We start from the raw sequence: 21,129 nt of genomic DNA, 5'->3' as shown, positions 1-21,129 counted from the left end.
TAGGTTTTCTGGCCTCTTCCGTGGCTATTTTAACCAAAACATTTTTCACCCACGAGAAGGGGTGGGAACCAGCCCCAAGATAAAAGCGCACATCGGCATAGGGTAGACTTTGTTTTTTGAGCTATTCCCTACTTACTGTGAAAATATCAAGTAAATCGATCTAGTAGGATGGAATTCGGAGCCAAATACCCTCATTGACTGCCCTATTATTAGTTTTCTCAGGATTCAAAAAAATATATGCATTTAAAATTTGCGCCCACGTTCATAAGTACTATTCATTACAATTATTTATTACATGTGCTACTTTTTTCAGATCATCGATGGACACAAAGTTGTTATCAATAACACACAATACCACAAAGACGGTGAAAACGGCAGTGCCTTCTTCCAAGTCCGTGTCATAGATGTACAACCTACTGAAACTGAAGACGCTACAGCATCAGCTAACGCAATGCCTAAAGACAGAGAGGATGTAGAAAATAGTATAGATAACGAAATTATTAAAAACAAAGAGGTTGGTACCCAAAGTGCTCCCGAAAAACTGAGAGCCATCTAAAAGCATGCGAAAAGCCTATCCTTCTTCCGCAATTACAATTTTAATACTAATACATCTGTAATATATCATATGATCCGTTTTAAATGCAGATATCACTCATCTAGAAGAAAAGCGTCACAACTCAAAAACCGTTTTTTTCAGGAAAGACAAAAATGGATTTTTTAGATCTTAATTTAACTGTTAGTTTCCAACGGTAGCTGAAAAGTTTATAAATTAAAACGAAGAATATGGATAAGTGAATGTTTCTAATTATTTGATAAGAAACAAAACCAAAAAACTATTATATCTGATTTAACAAAAAAAAAAGATCAACATTTTGAGTTATGTCACTTTTCTTTAAAACTGTTGGTCACTTTTTTAAATATTAAAGAAAAATACTAGGGAGCTTCTCTAAATACAACGGTTTTCCTGATAAATACCGATACGTTCTCGTCAAATGTCTTACGAAGTTGGAAGTAAACATCTATGTGACACTTTTCCTGGTAAAAGTATCGAATTTTCGGAGCCAATTTAACAAGATAACTGCAAATAACTGGACTTGCATTTTTGAGTTGTGTCTTTTTCTTCTGGACCAGCGCAGCGATAGGTATATGTTCACAAACGACACACGATTTCATCAAATTATTTTTATTTAATTTAGACTACTTTGCCATATCAAAATTCTTGTACATTAAAAACTAATTTAGCGACTATTGGTATTAACAGTATACTATTAGTATAAATAACAATAAGCTTCAAGCTAAACCTGAGATTATAATAGATTATAATAATATACTATAAAATATAGCAACTCCTGTTGTTTTTTTCATTAATTCTTTTTATGGTTCATTTTAGAGCTCAATAAACGCTTCTCGTCACTAAATATATACAATCCAATATTTTATGTAATATTGGCACTTAAACGAATTAATAGTTTATGCATTTGAAACGGATATATAGATTTTATACATATACATAACAATACAGTGATGCTTTTACCTAATAGTTGTAGATGAATACTTAATATCAGAGTATTTTTATTACTACTTATTACTATTAAAAATTAATATAATAGCTGACAGGAGTCTGACGTAGTGTAATATAAATATTATATCGCAGTTTTTATTCAATTGTATAAATTTTATTGGTAAATAAAGGTTTTGATCAACTTACTTTTTTAAAATCAATGACAAATCCACCTTTTTCCTATGAAAGGTGCTAACATTAATAGTATTAACAATTTCCTTTACATACTAACTTACTAACGCATGTAATTATTAACTTAATTTATGTTTTCTTGTGTAATTTATCAAAAATATAGAATAGTGGTCAAGCATTGTAAATATGAATTAGATCAAGTAACCAGGCACCAAGTAGAAGAATAATTGACGATTTGGAACTGAAAGGCGTGGACACCTTCACATACTTACATAGGTTCGCTGATGACCAAAGATGACAACGTCAGCGAAGAAATTAAAAGAAGAATAATGCTTACTAATAAGTAGAGCTCGGGAAATAGGCAAAATGCATATTAAGTGCATACTTGCATATTTTGGATAAATTTTATAAGTGCATATGCATTTATTAAAAGTGCATATTTTGAGTTATTTATGAAAAATCGCTTTAAAAATTTTAATTTTTTCTCGAAAAATCAAAATTTTTGATCTTTGATAACTCAAAAAGTATTGATTTATTTATTTTCCTTAGAATTTTTCCCCATATCGATTTTTGCGGTTATTTTATTTATTTTATTTAACGATAGGCAGTCGCCAAATAATTAATTTGTTTCATTTTAACTACAATACAATTCTTTCTTAAGCCGGGAAGATGGGGACGTTTTCTTGCAAAGGGGTTGTAGGCCAATAATCGAAATTCGCATATCTTAAAAGTTTATTCTTCTAGTCTGGATCCCGTGTATGAAAAAAAATTGATTAATAGCAAGCTGAAAATTTGTTAATAGCTTAAGGGTGTCTAGTCGGACAAACTTTATTATATGGGAACACTGAAACAGGGTAAGATTTAACTGTGGAACAGGTTAAAAATTTGGAACGGTCAGACCACGAAAACGTCACATGTATGTTGTCCGACAGAACTTGAATGCAAACTCTCATGCAAAAATCAGACTGTTATTTATCACCTGCCATAATTCCTGTCATTTGACATGTTCCACGTGTTCCACTCATTATAATGCCCATTCGGTGATAAATAGCAGTCTGATTTTTGCATTAGAGTTTAATGAAAGGGTAACAAATCAATTGGAAGTTCTGTCGGACAAAATACATGTGACGTTTTCGTGGTATGACCGTTCCAAATTTTTAACCTGTTCCACAATTAAAACTTTCCATGTTCCAGTGTTCCCATATATCAAACTTTGTCCGACTAGACACCCTTAAGCTATTAACAAATTTTCAGCTTGCTATTAATCAACTTTTTTTATACGCGGGATCCAGACCTAATACATTTTAATTTTTCTCAACATTTTTCTCTTGAGTTGAATAAATTAAGGGGTTGTTTGGGGCTTAATGGGATAAGCTCAAATAGCTCGTAATTCTGCCGCAAAGATCGATTGAATATATCGATTTTTAAGTACTGGGAAGGGGTTGAGTCAACCCCCTCACAAAAATATTGAATTCCTACCCAATGTAACGAACCCAAAATTTTGAATTGAATCTACGGTAGGTATTTGATAGCTCATAAATTGTATTTTAATTTCTACAATCTCATCCTAACAGGGTGAAGTATAAAGAAGTTTTTTCGCGTATAAACAATTATTATCAGATAGACGGCACCATTTTTCTTGAGGAAATTTATAAAAAACTTTAATAATGTATAGTTTTATCTTTAATAATAATATAATAATATAATAAAGAATGATGAGAATGATGATGAATATAAAGAATAAAAAATGAATATAAACATGTAGGTGAAAAAAATTTCAGTGCATATTTTTATTGTTAGTCAGCATAAAAAAAAATTAAATACTTTTAATACAAGAATTACTGCGTTTTTTATGTATATGCATTACATGCAAAAAAGCATATTTTAGTGCATATTTCAACTGTTTTTTGTGCATATTTTCATGCATATTTTAGGGTTTTTAAGTGCATATTTCCCGAGCTCTCCTAATAAGTATTACCATGGCCTGAGAAGACAAGTGACCTCAAAACTACCCAGAAAAATTAAAGTGTCCTATAAAACACTAATAAGACCAGTACTAACATATGGAGCAGAAATGTGGTTCCTTACACAGAAGAACCAAGAACTGCTTAAACATTTCGAGCGAAAAATCCTAAAAGAATATAAGGAGGAATAAAAGAGCAAGATTTGTGGCGAAGGTGTTGCAACTTTGAGTTTTAAAAAAGCTTCGGTGAACCTGACATTGTAAAATTCATTAAGTTAACACAACGAGCCAGAAGTAGACCAAGACTTAGATATGAAGACAAACTAAAGTACGATTTAAAATATATTGGGAGTTAGAGCATGGAAAGAGTTGCCAGTTGCTATTATGCCACTGAAAAAGTTTGGTTGCTACTTGAAAAGTGCGAAAAGGCAAAAACTTGTATACACTAGTCGGCAACGTTAATGTAAATTCGAGAGAAACTTGCCTGAAACAAAGAATTGAAATGATGCAACGATTGAACATGAAAGGAGCATTAATGGACCAAGAGCTAGCAACGTCGGAACAAAAGTATTTTAAGACAACTGGTTCTTTAATATATTATTCCCTATGCTTCCTCGAACACCGTACCGGCCATCTGGCTACTGATACAGGTTGCGTTCATTACTGCGCAGCACACTTGTACAGGTAAATATATCGAATTTAAAATTATTGTAAGACGAAAATTTTTTTTGTTATTACTTTTTAAACATTATTAGAAATATGAACTATAATTGCCAGATATTTCTGTGGGTTAGAAAGTAATGACAAAAAAATGTTTCGTCCTAAAATAATTTAAATTCAGTATACAGGGTGATTGATGAGTGTGATAAAGCTCAGTAGATCCGCTATAGTAATAGATAGCAATAAAAGTTAATAACAAAAATTGTAGTCAACTTTCAGCTTTACATTACGAAATTAGTTAGAATGTTACAGGGTGTTCGATAACATAGTGGCAGACCAAACTTATGTTTTTTTTTAATGGAACACCCTATATTTTATTTTATATTCGAAATTCTCTTAACTTCCTCATCACAAAAATATAAAGGTTTGTTATGTTATATAGGGCTTTTACAAAGTTATAACCAATTTTTTATGAAAATCGTAACAAGTTCAGCTCCCTATATAAATAAAAATAAGCACAACAGCAATGGTTTATTGGTGCTATATTTTTTTGTTGATTGTGAAAATTTTTAAAAATTGTTGATATTGTTAATTTTCCTTATATCGAATACAGGGTGAGTCAAAACGCCAGTACATTTTTTCTCAGAAATTTTAAATGGAACACGCTGTATTTTATATCACCATTGAAAAGTATCATTACCGTAATTTTTGTATAATATTCCCTATGCCTAAATTTGTTAGTTTTCGAGATATTTTCATTTTTCAGAGCAAGTTATTAATTTTAAAGTGTTCTATTTAAAATTACTGAGAAAATAATGTACTTGCGTTTTGACTCATCCTGTATTCGATATAAAGAAAATTAGCAATATCAACCATTTTTATAAATTTTGACAATCAACAAAAAAATATGGCACCAATAAACCATTGCTGTTGTGCTTATTTTTATTTATACAGGGAGCTGAACTTATTACGGTTTTCGTAGAACATTGGTTATAACTTTTTAAATACCCTGTATAACATAACAAACCTTTATATTTTTGTGATGGGGAAGTTAAGGACATTTCGAATATAAAATAAAATATGGGGTGTTCCATTAAAAAAAAAAGTTTGGTCTGCCACTATGTTATCGAACACTCTTGTAACATTCTAACTAATTTTGTAATATGAAGCTCAAAGTTAGCTACAATTTTTGTTATTAACTTCTATTGCTATGTATTACTATAGCGGATCTACTAAGCTTTATCACACTAATCAATCACCCTGATATTGTATTTGCCTGTACAGGTGTGCTGCGCAGTAATGAACGTAACCTGTATCCGCAGCCAGATAGATAGGTGTTCGAGGAAGCATAGGGAACAATATATGAAAGAATCAGCTGTCTTAAAATACTTTCTCGAAAACGTTGCTAGCTCTTGGACCATAAGATATCCGCAGATATCTTATGGATTACACGGACGTACACTGTATTTGGTATTGAGAGGGAGTTACAAAGACGCTTCAAAAGGGGACAATAGTTGAATGTTTCTTTATACACACGCTCTCTTCCTCTCTCTCTCTGTCTTTCTCTATCTGTGTATCTTCACAATCCTTCGTGGGTCTGTGCGGTTCGCTGCCTGTACGACTTGCCTCCACCTATTTCGGCCAAACATTATTCCTTCTGTGCGAAAGTAGAATGGGTAATGAGCAATTTTTTATATTTAGAAATGGCTTCAGAACTAGAAAGGCATTATTTTGTGTGCGCGTTTCCTTACAAAAAGGTTTTAAGTTCATAAATAACGTTTACGTTTGTTTCATCGACTTCGAAAATGCATTCGATCTAGTATAACAGGATACACTTTTCGACTAGCGCGGGCAGTAGACCACCACGATATAAGACTCCTAAAGTACTTACATATATTACGATCAAGTAGTCTCTATCCAAATTGGAAATAATCGTACTGAAAAAGTACCCATCAAACGTGGAGTACGACAGGGTTGTGATTTGTCACCCAGTCTTTTTTGAAGAAATCATTAGTGTAGCTTTGGATGACAGACAAGAGGGAGTAAGACTAGGCGAAGAAGTAATCCACAATATCAGATAGGCTGACGATATAGCCGTTCTTGCAAGAAATTTACAAGATCTCTAGACATTAGTAAATCTAGTTAATGAAGCAAGTTATTAGAGAAGACTTAAAATTAACTTTTCAAATTTAATACAAAGTGGGTGGAAGTTGGAAAGATTAATATATTAATATTTTTCTTAATGGAGAGGAGAACGTGTAAAGTATTTTAAATATCCTGGCAGCTGGATAGATGTATATTGTCACTCTGATGATGAGACAATAACCAGGATCGAAATATCATGTAAGGCTTTTAGGACCCGGAAACCAGTTTTATGTAACAGAAACCTGTCAATACATAGTCGCACGCAAGTTTTATGTTATGTGTGATCTATCCTATTGTATGGTTGTGAAACATGGACATTAAAAACCACAATGCTTAACAAATTAGAACCATTGGTGCGATCGACGGGTCCTAAAAATATCATGGGTTTCACACTTTCAATGAAGATGTTCTTAAAATGATGAATTCAGAACGTCTGCTCATATGCAAGAGGAGAAAGCTGAATACTTTGGTCATATAATTAGAGAACCTAAATACCATATACTTCGCCTTATAATCCAAGGAAAAGTGGGGAGAAAGAAATAGATTGGTCGAAAGAAACTTTCATGGCTGCGTAATATTAGATAATGGTGTGGTTCCACAGTATAATTATCTCGCGCAGCGGCCGATAGAGAGAAGTTTCAGGAAATTGTAGACATGATGACACCGATGTCTGAATACACGGTACGTAAAGAAGATGAAGAACATGCCCTGCTCACGGGCTTTCATCTCAATGATGTTTATTTAAGTTTTTCGGTGTCTCCTGTGTCATGTTATCATGTGTCCCCTACCGACTATCTAAACCTCCCTGGGACGGTTTGTTTGCGTCATGGCTCTACTCTTTCCTTTACTTATGCGGGTGCCTAGATAAAAAGAGATTTAGACTATCTCTCGAAACACATTTTACACAAGAAAAGTAAAGAAATCAACAAGTTTTACTCCAAATATTGCAATAATGTTGAAAACAACATAAGAAATGCTAATACAATTGAAAAGACAGTAATTTTAAAACTAGCAAACAAAACATTAGAAAACAAACGATACGATTAGATCACGATAATAATATGTAAATAATATAAAGGATAATAATCAAAAAAAAAAAGGAAAACTGAACTCTCAGTGTTTTATAAAGATGTATTCAAATTAATATTTAAAAAAATCCACTATGGTAGGGGAGCAAAGTATGCTAAATTTGCAGTCACTCGAGCGTTATGGGGACCTATTGGGTTGTAATTATTAGGTCCTAAAACCAAAAAAAAGTTAAGTAAAATTTTCCATTTTAGTGGGAACTTTCCATTTGTAATTTAATTTTCCATTTCCAACAATCGTTTTTTCCGATTATAGCGCCATATATCCATAATTCGAAAAAATGTCTCGAATAAAAGTTGCATATTTTTCGTAAAGAATCCAAATCCGCAATAAAAATTTGGAGGTCCCATTTAAGATTTTAAAGTAACCCCCCACACCTCCTCCGTGGGGGGTCGGGTTTGGTACCATTCGATAGATTTTTCAAAAACATTTTGAAAGTGCATTTTGCAGTTTTTCGATCTGATGTTCATTTTGCGAAATATCGCGGGGTTTGTATTTAAAATTTTAAATTTACCCCCACCCCTCTCCGTGGAGGGTCATGTTTAGTACCATTCGATAGATTTTTGAAAAATATTGAAGACGTATTTTTTAGTTTTTCGATCTGATGTTCGTTTCGCGAAATATTCGGTTTTTTTTGTGAAACTTTTTGACTCGCCCATCTCCTTACGCCCCCGCTCAAATCGTCAGATTTTTAAAATATACAGTCTTTTGCATGTACTTAACTTACCTTATTTTAATCTGACAATTTCGAGTATTTCTAAGGATAGATTTTTTTTCGGGCCTCCCTTAACGAACTTCCCTGTGTTAAGAGCCAATATAAATATGGTAGAGGTACATCTGCAGGGTACCAGGTTTATCCCCATATGATAATCTGACGCGCTCGAGTAACTGCAAAAATCCCCGCTTAGGCTCCCCTACAACTAAAAAAGAGCAAACTATAGCATAAAGCATTGTAGTACTCAAATAACAATGACAAGAATTGGGGAAAAAATATCATGACAAAATATCATTAAATAAATTTTAAATAGACACTCACAAAAATATTAAATTTTGTATGTTCAATCTTTATATGATTGTTTTAATCGTCTTTTTATATAGGGGGATATTTCATGTACTTTTTTATTTTCTCCTGCATCTCTTATCTCTTCGATTTAATACTCATTATTTTCTTCCTGTGCCTTCTGGGTTTGTCTTTTGTCCTTTGCGTCTAACAAATTTACCAACATACTCGGTGTACATCTTGCCTTCTATAATCTTCAATTTCTTGTAGATTTTTATGTATATCATTTCGTTTCTTACTTATGTAAACTTTATTTTATATAGGAGCTTATTATAATATAAAAAACTAATAATTATTCTGTAAATATAACTGTACTATACAGGGTGTCCCGAAAAGATTAAACACAAAAGATTAAAACATAAATTATACCACAGATTCTGCGGTCAAAAATAGGTTGATTGAACCTGACTTACTTATATATAATAGTGCACACAAAAATAGTTACAGCCCTTTGAAGTTACAAAATGAAAATCGATTTATTTTCATATATCGAAAACTCTTAGAGATTTTTTATTAAAAATGGGCATGTATGTACTCTTATGGCAGCGACATATTCAAAAAAAATTAAGGTGAAATTTGTGCACCACATAATAATTTTATGGGGGTTTTGTTCCCTTAACCCCGCCCCCCCCCCCAAACTTTTGTGTACGTTCCAATTAAATTGTTATTGTGGCACCATTAGTTAAACACACTGTTCTTAAAACTTTTTTGCCTCTTAGTACTTTTTCGATAAGCCAGTGTTTATCGAGATATTTTGAATATTTTTCGAATCCACCACATATTTGTATAGGTTTGGATCCCATGTATGAAAAAAAAGTTGATTAATATCAAGCTGAAAATTTGTGAATAGCTTAAGGGTGTCTAGTCGGATAAACTTTGATATATGGGAACACTGGGACAGGGGCAGTTTTAATTGTGGAACAGGTTAAAAATTTGGAACGGTCAGACCACGAAAACGGCACATTTATTTTGTCCGACAGAACAGACTTAAACTCTCCGAATAGAGATTAAACTCTCATGCAAAAATCAGACTGCTATTTATCACCTGTCATAATTCCTGTCATTTCACATATTCTACATGTTCCACTCATTAAAACGCCCATTTGGTGATAATTAGCAGTCTGATTTTTGCATGAGAGTTTAATCTCTGTTCGGAGAGTTTAAGTCTGTTCTGTCGGACAAAATACATGTGCCGTTTTCGTGGTCTGACCGTTCCAAATTTTTAACCTGTTCCACAATTAAAACTTCCCCTGTTCCAGTGTTCCCATATATCAAAGTTTGTCCGACTAGACACCCTTAAGCTATTAACAAATTTCCAGCTTGCTATTAATCAACTTTTTTTTCATACGCGGGATCCAGACCTATTATAGAAACCTGTTAATAATCTAAAAAATTTATTAATTTATATTTTTAGGTATATTTAAAAAAGAAGCCACATCTCGATAAAATATGACTTATCAAAAAAAGACTAAGAGGCAAAAAAGTTTTAAAAACATTGTGTTTAACTAATGGTGCCGCAATAATAGTTTAATTGAAACGTACACAAACATTTGGGGGGTTTAAAGGAACAAAACCCCCATAAAATATTTATGTAAACATATTAAAAAAGAAGCCGCATCTCCATAAAAACTGGCTTATTGAAAAAATACTAAGAGGTAAAAAAGTTTTAAAACGTTGTGTTTAACTAATGGTACCACAATAATGAATTAATTTGAACGTACAAAAAAGTTTGGGGGGGGTTTAAGGGAACAAGACCCCCATAAAATTTTTATGGGGTGGATAAATTTCATATAATTTTGTTTTAAGATGTTCCTGCCATAAGAATGATACATGTCTATTTTCTATAAAATATCTCTAATAGTTTTCGATATATTGGAAAAAAATCGATTTTCATTTTGTAACTTCAAAGGGCTGTAACTTTTTTTATGAGCATATTTGTGCTAAGGTAAGTTAGGTTGAATCGAACTATTTTTGACCCCAGAATGTGTGGTATAATTTATGACTAGTCTTTTCGGGACACCCTGTATAACTGTAGCCATAGGTGCATGATAATGAATTTAATCAAATATCTAGAATGTCAAAATTAACAAGCTTTTTATTTCCGGTTGCAGTGACAATTACTCTTATTAACTAACCTTTTGAATTTGTGTTCTATTTTTATTCTCTGTTCTGCACACCTCATTTGCATTTGCACTATTTTTCTTCATCAGGCCGTCTACTATCAACCCCTAGACTTAGACGAACTGGATTCAGGAAGCAAATTCCGACCTACTGGTTTATCCTACCTAGTAGATAACTCTGAATGGGATGACCTAAACAAGATCGAGTCCATTGACGACAACGCTTTAAACTTCAACGGAAATCAACCCGAGTTTGACTTAAGCAGGGACACTTACGTTAACGAATTGTTGGCAAAATCGGGAGCTCCAGTGAATCCAGACGCAGAAATCATCAAACCAATTCGGGTATCTACTCAAAGAGTTCAGCCTGACGCAGAAATCATCAAGCCAATTCGAGTATCTACTCAGGGAGTTCAACCTCTGATATCATCTAGTGAAAAACCTTACGACTTGAGCAGGGATACTTATGTTAACGAGATACTAGCAAAATCTGGAGCTACAACTAATTCTGATGCAGAAGTCTTCGAAACTTCACCTAAAGCTTCTACTGCAGCACCCATGTTGATTAGATTTCAACCTAAGAGATAACTGTTCGTTTAATTGTTTTTAATTTATTTATTTATTATTGACTAACCCACTTCGAAGAAGACTGACAACTTGATTCACCATGTTCATTATATATCCTTGCCTTATCATTTAAATGTATCTGGATTATTTTTTAAACGAAAAAAAATTGTACTAACAATCATTTTCAAAACGAATTTATAATTGCATACATACCAGTGAAGAATCTCATAATATTTGGTGACTCCCTTTAATTTTGCATTTCATAAAAGTACTTAATTTTAAACTTACTTAAATTACATTGTTTATTATGGTTAAAAGTAAAAAAAATAAGAAATTAATTCATATTCTATTTTTCAAAAACTGTATTTTTAACTAATAAAATTTTTTACTTACTGAAAAATCTTTTTATTTCTTTTTATGCAACCAATATATTTCTACGTATATCCAATTATTCCTAAATTTGACATCCAGTTTTTATTTAGGAATGATTATTAAGCCTGAAGGACTATAAATCAGGGGCGGCCCGTCAGGGTAGGCAAGGTAGGCGCCGCCTAACCTCTTCAAATGTACATAATAAATTATTTATTAATATAAAATACTTATTTCAAAACTGTAATTTATAAGTTTTGATACAATACCTAAGTATCTAAAAATACGCTCCATAAAAAAATACGCTAAAAGTACGCTCCCCGTAGCGTAGCGCTACTACCGACGGCTCTACCCTAGGCTAGGGCAGGCGCTTTTAAAAGTAGTCGAACAGAATTCGCATTTTGTCTCACTCTTTACGCTAAGCACAGCGCTGTAATATTGTCGCTTGCCTGGCCGTGGTGGCCAGCATTTCGAATATTTTCGGGCTATAGGTAGGCTAGATTTTTTTGCGCCTTTGACATTGGTTGTGCCGAGCTGCATCTCGGGACTGCCAATTGCATGTTTTAGGATCCTGACTACCAATTCTGAAAAAAATGAAAAGTTCGAATTTTGTCATGAAATTTTGGTATGTGGAGTTAGAATAATATTTCTAACAATTTTCCGAATAACTTTTTGCGATATCTCTAACGCGAAACAAAATATTGAAAATTCGTCCTGTTTGTGAATTCGCAGTAGGCCGCGTTTAAAATTTAAATTTCAGTTGGCTATCTTAAAAAATGTAAACCATCAAAATGAATTACTGCAAAATTTCAAATCTGTATTTATAGACTAGTAAGGATCTGTTTTTAGGTGGATGTGAGAGGTGGCATTCAGATTTTTGCGGATAACGTTAGGTGATAACTTCGTTAATAATAATTGATTTATGCTCCTTCTCAATTATGCCCGCAACATTAATAAAAAAAATAAAATATTTAAAAATTTCTAAAAATGTCGTTTTGTTTCTACTTTTTTTGCTTATAACTTTAAAACGATTCATTTTGGAACAAAGTCGTATATGAATAAAACAAAGATAATTAAATTTTCTATCAGATGCAATTGGTTAAAAATGTCTTAATTTATCACCCTTGCTGCAAAATAGCAATAAATATAAAATAAGGGGGCAAAACAAGCCTGTCCTTATTCAATGATTTTCCATCACTTAGGTTACACTTGGAACTTTCCTAATTCGTTTAGAAAAGTTTTGTAATGTGCTAAAACCGTACACCAAATTTCATTAAAATTGACTTACTAGATTTTGAATAATAATTTTGCAATCTAAACTTTTTTAAAAAAATTAAATTTTTTTAAAATCTTGCACAACAAAACTAGAACATACAAAGATTTGTCAATTTTTTTACATATAAAGAAGCACTCCACCTATCTAATGCACTTTACAGAATTGAAATCGGATTGTTTAAGCAGCATCAGCAATGTTTTAAAGTTATAAACAATTTTTTGGCTTATAAACAAATTAGTCCTGTGGCCAGGAGGGGGTGCTACGGGCTCCTTTATGTAGATGGACTTACCCAAGATTCTTACGTATTTTTTGACCCGTAGAACACGATTTTTTTGGGTAACAGTTGATCCGGATGTCGATAAGATTGTTATAAACAAAGAACTTGAGGAATTACATAACATCGATTTTTCGCAAAATAAAACATTTTTTGTATTTCTTGGGTAATTCTAAGCAAAAAATGTTCTTACAAGTTTAATCGTAGGATGCATATAGTTTTCGAGATAAACGCAGTGGAACATTCCAAAAATTCGAAAAATTGCAATTTTTGAACGCGAATAACTTTTGATTAAAAAATGAAATAGCAATTCTGCTGACAGCATTTGAAAGTCAAATTATACCGGTTTTTAATTATTTGCATTGCTAAAAATTAATTTTTTTATTATAAAACAAAGCTATTTGTTTATAAGTTTAAAACATTGCTGAGGCCCCTTAAATAATCCGATTTTAATTCTGTAAAGTGTATTAGATAGGTAGAGCACCTCTTTATATGTAAAAAAATTTGACAACTTCTAAATGGTCTACTTTTTGTTCAGAAAGATTTTAAAAAATTTGAACTTTTTTAAAAACATTTAGATTGCAAATTTATTATGCAAAATCTATTAGGTCGATTTTAATGAAATTTGGTACACGGTTTAAGTATGTTACAAATAATTTCCTAAGCGAATTACTAAGGTCTAAATGCCACCAAAATGGTTAAAAACATTGAATAACAACAGGCATATTTTGCCCCCTTATTTTGTATTTATTGCTATATTTCAGAAAAGGTAATACGTTAAGACATTTTTGACCAGTCGTGTATCATACAAAATTCAATTGTATTTATTTTATTTCTCTACGACTTTGTTCCAAAACTAATCGTTTTAAAGTTATAAGCAAAGAAAGCACAAAAAAATCGACGTTTTTCGAAATTTTTAAATATTTTAATTTTTTTATTAATGTTCCGGGCATATTTGAGAAGGAGCATAAGTCAATTATTATTACTGAAGGTGTCACCTAACTTTATCTGCAAAAATCCGAATGCCACCTTTCACATCCAAAAATAGACGTTTTTTCACAGAACCTTACTGGTCTATTATTTTGATAGCCGAAATATAAGGGTGTCTTCAACTTAAATGCGACACACTGTATACAGGGTGTTTGGTAAAGAATGTGCCATAGCTTAACCCTAGATTCTTGAGGTTAAAATTTGTCGATTTAAGCTAACTTACCTTAGTACGAAAGTTGATAATAACCGAAATACAGGGTGTCAAAGTTAAACTTTTATTTTATTTATTCTTGAATATTTCCTAACAGACATGGGATAATAATACAAAATTTAGTAAGCGGGGATTTTTTGGAACGAGAAATCTAAATTCGCCACCAAAAATGATGTATTATCCAGAGGGCGCCACATACGCCTTTCAGCGCTCATTTAATAAGTTCAATTTTTTTATTACCCACTCTACATACTTTTTAAATCAAAAATTTTATTCTGTAAATATTTTTACTTAAAAAATGTATACCACATTCATCTCGCTCAACTCAACCAACATAATTTTTTGCATAGGTAATATCATTGTAGTTACACCCGAAAAATAACTTAAAATCATAAAAATTTACAAAAATGTATCTTAAATTTCTTCAAATGGAATTTGCGATGCAATGACATAAATATGAGAACTGGCACAATTATTATGGTTTCAAGTTTATTTTTCGGGTCTAACTACAATGATATGCAAAAATTATGTTGTATCGCAGATTTAAATGCGTTTATCTCGAAAACAGTTGAGCTTAGCCAGATGAATGTAGTATACCTTTTTTAAGTAAAAATATTAAGAGAATAAAAATGTTGATTCAAAAAGTACGTGGAGTGGGAGATAAAAAAAAATTGAACGTATTAAATGAGCGCTGAAAGACGTATGTAGCGCCTTCTGGGTAATATGTACATCATTTTTGGTGGAAAATTTAGATTTCTCATCCCAAAAAACCCCCGCTTACCAAATTTCGTGTTGTTGTCCCATGTCTGTCAGCAAATATTCAAGAATAAATAAAATAAAAGTTTAAGTTTGACACCCTGTAGTTCGGTTATTATCAACTTTGGTACTAAGGTAAGTTAGCTTAAATCGACCAATTTTAAGCTCAGGAATGTAAGATTAAGCTATGGCCCATTCTTTACCAAACACCCTGTACCTATATAGGTATGTACATCGACAGAGAACGGCAGTTCTCACCAGTGGCGCACAACACCCCTACAAGCGACACTATATATACACGAAATTTTCGATTTTCTAAACCTGACTGAATTGAAAATTGGGCCAAATCCAATCTTAAAGTTTAGGAAAAGACTCGTCCATCCATATGTTACTTCTCCATTTTGGTCCAAGGGTGTGGATTTTACGGTCCTTCCCATTTAAAGCCTGTTTTTCGTTCTCGTCCCCAAAACTCCCAAAAATTTCAAAAATTTAAGCCCGACCTTTGCGGCTTCTGATAGCATAGGCATAGATCATTACCTTTCCAACGCATGTTTAATTTTAAAAATCGGTTATACCATTCAAAAGTTATCGAGCTCAGAAATATGACTCAATTTTTATTTAAAAAATGGAAAATGTTTGTGGATATATATGTATGTTTGTATGTATGTGTGTGGAAAAGTTAAACCGATCTGAATTTTTTTTCTGTGTTTCAAGAGGATGTGAGGGCCGATTCAGAACCGGTCTAATTTTTGACTTCTGACTACCCGTAAGTTAGCTAGAGGACTAGGTAAATACAAAATAGCATATTTTTTGGGCGTATATATCTTAGGTTCAAGGAAAGACAGGAAAACCGCAAATACACCAAATCAATAGGGTTGAGTTAAGCTTTCAAATGGCGCCTAAGCGATCAATCTGAGACATACGCAGTGCTCACCATAGCCAAAAAACTGAAAAATTAAACTTTGAAAATTTTGGTTTTTCGACAATTACTCAAAATTTCAACCTACGAATTTTGCCAATAACTGAGCGTTTGTAGAAGGACTCAGGACGCGTCTAACGGTGTATACCTTATATCTGGGAAAATTCGAATTTTTAAGTTATAGGCTTCATAAGTATGATCAAATCTATTTCTTATGGGAAAAAAGGGTTTTCAAGCTCAATAATTCCTGTAATACGTTCAGTTATCATACTCGATCTTGGATGCATCAGATACTACTTGTCAATACGTTTCAAATTCATGTTTAGTGATCAACATCAGGTAAGTCGTTCAGAAGTTATAGAGCTCCAAAAGTATAATTAGTCCAGGAACTGAAATTTTTCACTTAGCAATTTTTACAGAATGGATCGATTTGCTTAAAATTTGACAATAAGTAGTGGATAGTCCAAGGATCAAAATCTATATGATGCCGAAAGACGCTTTTACCATGGGGTGGTTGCCACCTCATCTCGAGGGTGGAAATTTTTTATTATATTTTGACCGCAAATGCTGGTAAAAATATTAATTATAAGCAAAAAATGTTCATTATACATTTTTTTGATAAAATTAATAGTTTACGATTTATCGAAGCTGTTAGTTTTATATCGGAAAGATTACCAGATAACGGCAGTTCTCGCCAGTGTCGCAGAAATACACACCCCTACACGCGACACTATTATATATACGAAATTTTCAATTTTCTAAATCTGACTGAATTGAAAATTTTGCCAACTCCCATCTTCAAGTTCAGAAAAAGACTCACCCATTCATATGTCAACCATCCATTTTGGTCCAAGGGTGTCGATTTTACGGCCCTTCCTATTTAGGGTCTGTTTTTCGTTCTGGTCCCCAAAACTCCCAAAAACTTCGAAAATTGAAGTCCGACTTTTGCGGCTTCTAACAGTACTGATCATTACCATTCCAACGCATGTCTAATTTTGAACATTACCAGAGAACGGCAGTTCTCGCCAGTGGCGCACACCCACACCACCCTATACGCGACACTATATATACACAAAATTTTCGATTTTTTAAATCTGACTGAATTGAAAATTTGGCCAACTCCCATCTTAAAGTTCAGAAAATACTCACCCATTTATATGTCAACCATCGATTTTGGTACAAAGGTGTAGATTTTACGGCCCTTCCTATTTAGGGCCTCTTTTTCGTTCTCGTCACCAAAACTCCCAAAAAGTTTAAAAATGTGTCCAACCTTTGCCGCTTCTAAGAGAACTGATCATTACCTTTCCAACGCATGTCTAATTTTGAAAATCGGTTATACCATTCAAAAGTTATACAGCTTAGAAATGTGACTCAATTTTTATTTAAAAAAGGGAAAATGTTTGTGGATATGTATGTATGTGTGTTTGAAAGTTAAACCGATTTGATATTTTTCTCTGTGTTTAAAGAGGGGGTCAGGGCCGATTTAGAACCGGTGTAGTTTGTTACTTTTGACCACCCATAAACCAGCTATAGGACTTGGTAGGTACAAAACATCATATTTTTTGGGGGATATATTATATTCGGATCACGAAGAGGCAGGAGAACCGCAAATACATCAAATCAATAGTGTTGACTTAAGCTTTCAAATGGTGTTTAAGCCGTCAGGATCAGACATATACACGGCTCAGTATAGCCGAAAAACTGAAAAACTAAACTTTGAAAATGTTGGTTTTTCGACAATTACTCAACATTTCAACGTACGAATTGCGCCAATAACTTAGTGTTTGTAGAAGGACTCAAGACGAATCTAACGATGTATACCTCATATCCGGGAAAATTCGAATTTTTAGGTTATAGGCTTCATAAATATGATAAAATCTATTTCCTGTGGGAAAAACGGTTTCGAAAGCTCAATAATTCCTGTAATAGCTTCAGTTATCATACTTGACCTTAGATCGATCAGATACTACTGGTTAATACGTTTCAAACTCATGTTTACTGATCAAAATCGGTTAAGCCGTTTAGAAGTTATTAAGATACAAAAGTATAATCCAATTAAAGATTATTCCCCAAATGGTTTATGTAGTCACGACGCTAAATTTGATCTGTCAACGGGCAATCCGACTTCATTTACCGGCCATCTCAATATATTTTTTTCAATCTATTTCGAATAGAAAAAAATCTAGTGTACATTCGATGGACACTAGATCATTTGGGAGATAATGCAACAAAGGTGACAATTTATAAAGCTTGACGTGTAATAGAGGAACATTGCATTCAACTTCGTACATTTAATTTATAAATACCTTTGAAAAACTCCTGATACAAGAATAAAAAACTGCTAAACGCCGTAAAAATGAGTGGCGCATAAAATATTCCAGCTACAAAAGATCTGATATGAATGTTACGTGGCGCGAAAATGGATTTTCATTTGATGCAAAACAAAATTTTAGTTTTATTTTAAAATATTTTTCCATAATATTTGCTAAATTTGAAGTAAACGCGCCACAAAAGAGTTTCATAATTCAAACTGTATCAAAGTTACTCTTTTGTGGCGAGTTTACTTCAAATTTAGCAAATATTATTGAAAAATATTTTAAAATAAAACTAAAATTTTGTTTTGCATCAAATGAAAATCCATTTTCGCGCCACGTAACATTCATATCAGATCTTTTGTAGCTGGAATATTTTATGCGCCACTCATTTTTACGGCGTTTAGCAGTTTTTTATTCTTGTATTATATTATACAGTATATGTGTCGCCTACCCGTATACTGTGGTCACGAGCCGCCACTGCTATGAATGTTTGTAAATCTGTTGATACACAAAAACAGCTTGATAACAAAAGTATACAAAGGAATATTAGATCGAATCGCATACATTGTACTCCAAATATGCCAAAATTAAAAAAAAACAAATCATTCACACATATACACTGAAATGCTCATCTGCTATTCGAAGCTACTAAAGAAGAAAAAATAATATAAATATCTGGTGGTCTAATAGGTAACCTCCTTCGACCATTAGGGCATTGTGATCTAAAAACAAACATTAGTTCTAGAAAGTCTAACTGTTTTTAGATATGTGTATGTCTAATTAGTGTCATGCAGCTGTTCTGAAGCTATTTTCTTGTGGCATTTTTACAATTTTAACTATTTATCATGGGAAATAAGCCACAATATTATTAAAAAATGATTTTTATTAACGTTCATAAAAATGATTTTTTAATAATATTGTGGCTTATTTCCCATTATAAATAGTTAAAATTGTCATGCAGCTATTAGTACATTTTTGAAAGCTGCAAAAAGTTAACGTGTTTGGAGAAATGCCGCATATTATGGAGAAAAACGATTTTCGATATCTCATTAAACATTATTATTTTTAAAATAAAATAGAGAAGGAGACAGAAGAAAAGCTGGATAAATAATATTTAACCAGCTTTAACAATGAAGGAGCATTAGTTATATACATAATATTATTATGTAACTAATGCTCCTTCAGACTCATACTAAAAATAGTTTATCCTACCTAGTAGATGACTCTGAATGGAATGACCTAAACAATATTGAACTCATTGACGACAACGCTTTAAACTTCAACGGAAATCAACCCGAATTTGACTTGCTTGCGTTAATGAGTTATATTCAAAATCGAGAGCTCCATTGAACCCCGACTCAGAAATCATCAAACCAATTCGAGTATCTATACATATAATCAGGGAGTTCAACCTCTAATGTCTACTGAAAAACCTTACGACTTCTTCTTCCTTCTTGTGTGTAGGCTTTAAAGCCTGTTTCTTCTTCAATATTAGCCTCCTAAATTGTCTAAGTTATCGCACCATCTTTTTCTTGGTCTGCCAATACTTCTTCGTCCATTTGGTGACTTATCTCGTGATATTCGTACTCTCCTATCCTCTGCCATTCTACTAATGTGTTCGTTCCACTCATGTTTCCGTTTTGTCACCCATCCATTTATGTCTTCTACACTGCATGATCTTTTTATGTTTTCGCTTCTCTCCCTATCCAACAGACTTTTCCCTGATATTCGTCGGAGTATTTTCATCTCTGGGCCCGGATTACGAACACTCGATACGAATCGTATCCGCCATGTTTTCCCATAAGGCGCTACGGGAAAACATGGCGGATACGATGCGTATCGAGTGTACGTAATCCGGGCCCTGGTGTTTCTAGTAGTCGTCTCGGTTTAGATGTGTCAGGTCTTGTCTCCGCAGTGTATGTCAATATAGGTCTAATTGCTGCTTTATAGATTCTTGCTTTTGTGTCTTGTGTTAGGTGTTTATTTGACTTGAGCAGGGATACTTATGTTATAATGACATACTAGCAAAATCTGGAGCTACAACTAAAGTCGACTTTACACTACATTATTTATCACGCGATTTGTCATATGATTTGGCCCATGACGGACCGCATGATAATGCTTATGATAAAACACAATGCTTATGAGAAAATCATATGACAAATCACAGTGTAAACATGTAAATTTCACTCCATGACCAAATCATATGACAAATCACATGATAAATCATGTAATGTAAAGTCGACTATATTCTGATGCAGAGATAATTGAAACTTCACCTAAAGCTTCCACTGAAGCACCAATGTTGATCGGATTTCAACCTAAGAGATAACTGTTCGTTTAATTGTTTTTAATTTATTTATTTATGATTGACTAACTCACTTCGAAGAAGACTGACAACTTGATTCACCATGTTCATTATACAGGGTGTCCCGAAGAGATTGGTCATAAATTATACCATAGATTCTGGGGTCAAAAATATGTTGATTGAACCTAACTTACCTTAGTACAAATATGCACATAAAAAAAGTTATAGCCCTATAAAGTTACAAAATGAAAATAAATTTTTTCCAATATTTCGAAAACTATTAGAGATTTCTTATTAAAAATAGCCATGTGGCATTCTTATGGCAGGAACATCTAAACAAAAAATTATAGTGAAATTTGTGCACCCCATAAAAATTATATGGGGTTTTGTTCCCTTAAACCCCTCCCAAACTTTTGT

The 21,129-nt window shown here is 32.9% G+C and overlaps 1 protein-coding gene across 3 annotated transcripts in view; it reads left to right on the top strand.

Annotated features, from left to right (window-relative positions):
- LOC126884580 (uncharacterized) overlaps window positions 1-20,819 on the top strand; it is a 128,460-nt gene extending 107,641 nt beyond the window's left edge. For 2 of the 3 annotated variants that reach the window (XM_050650566.1, XM_050650568.1), the window contains 2 exons: window positions 314-514; window positions 10,818-11,694. In XM_050650566.1, the coding sequence (XP_050506523.1) occupies window positions 314-514; window positions 10,818-11,315 (699 nt within the window). In that variant the 3' untranslated portion in view covers window positions 11,316-11,694. Of the gene's footprint in view, window positions 1-313; window positions 515-10,817; window positions 11,695-20,683 lie in introns of those variants that run through there. The other variant, XM_050650567.1, reaches the window with a different exon arrangement.
- The last annotated feature ends 310 nt before the right edge of the window (window positions 20,820-21,129 follow it).

The sequence above is a fragment of the Diabrotica virgifera genome, chromosome 5, assembly GCF_917563875.1.
Source record: "Diabrotica virgifera virgifera chromosome 5, PGI_DIABVI_V3a".
Classification (NCBI taxonomy): Eukaryota; Metazoa; Arthropoda; class Insecta; order Coleoptera; family Chrysomelidae; genus Diabrotica; species Diabrotica virgifera.
Note: the sequence above shows the minus strand (reverse complement) of the source record. Positions and strands in the feature narration are given on the sequence as shown.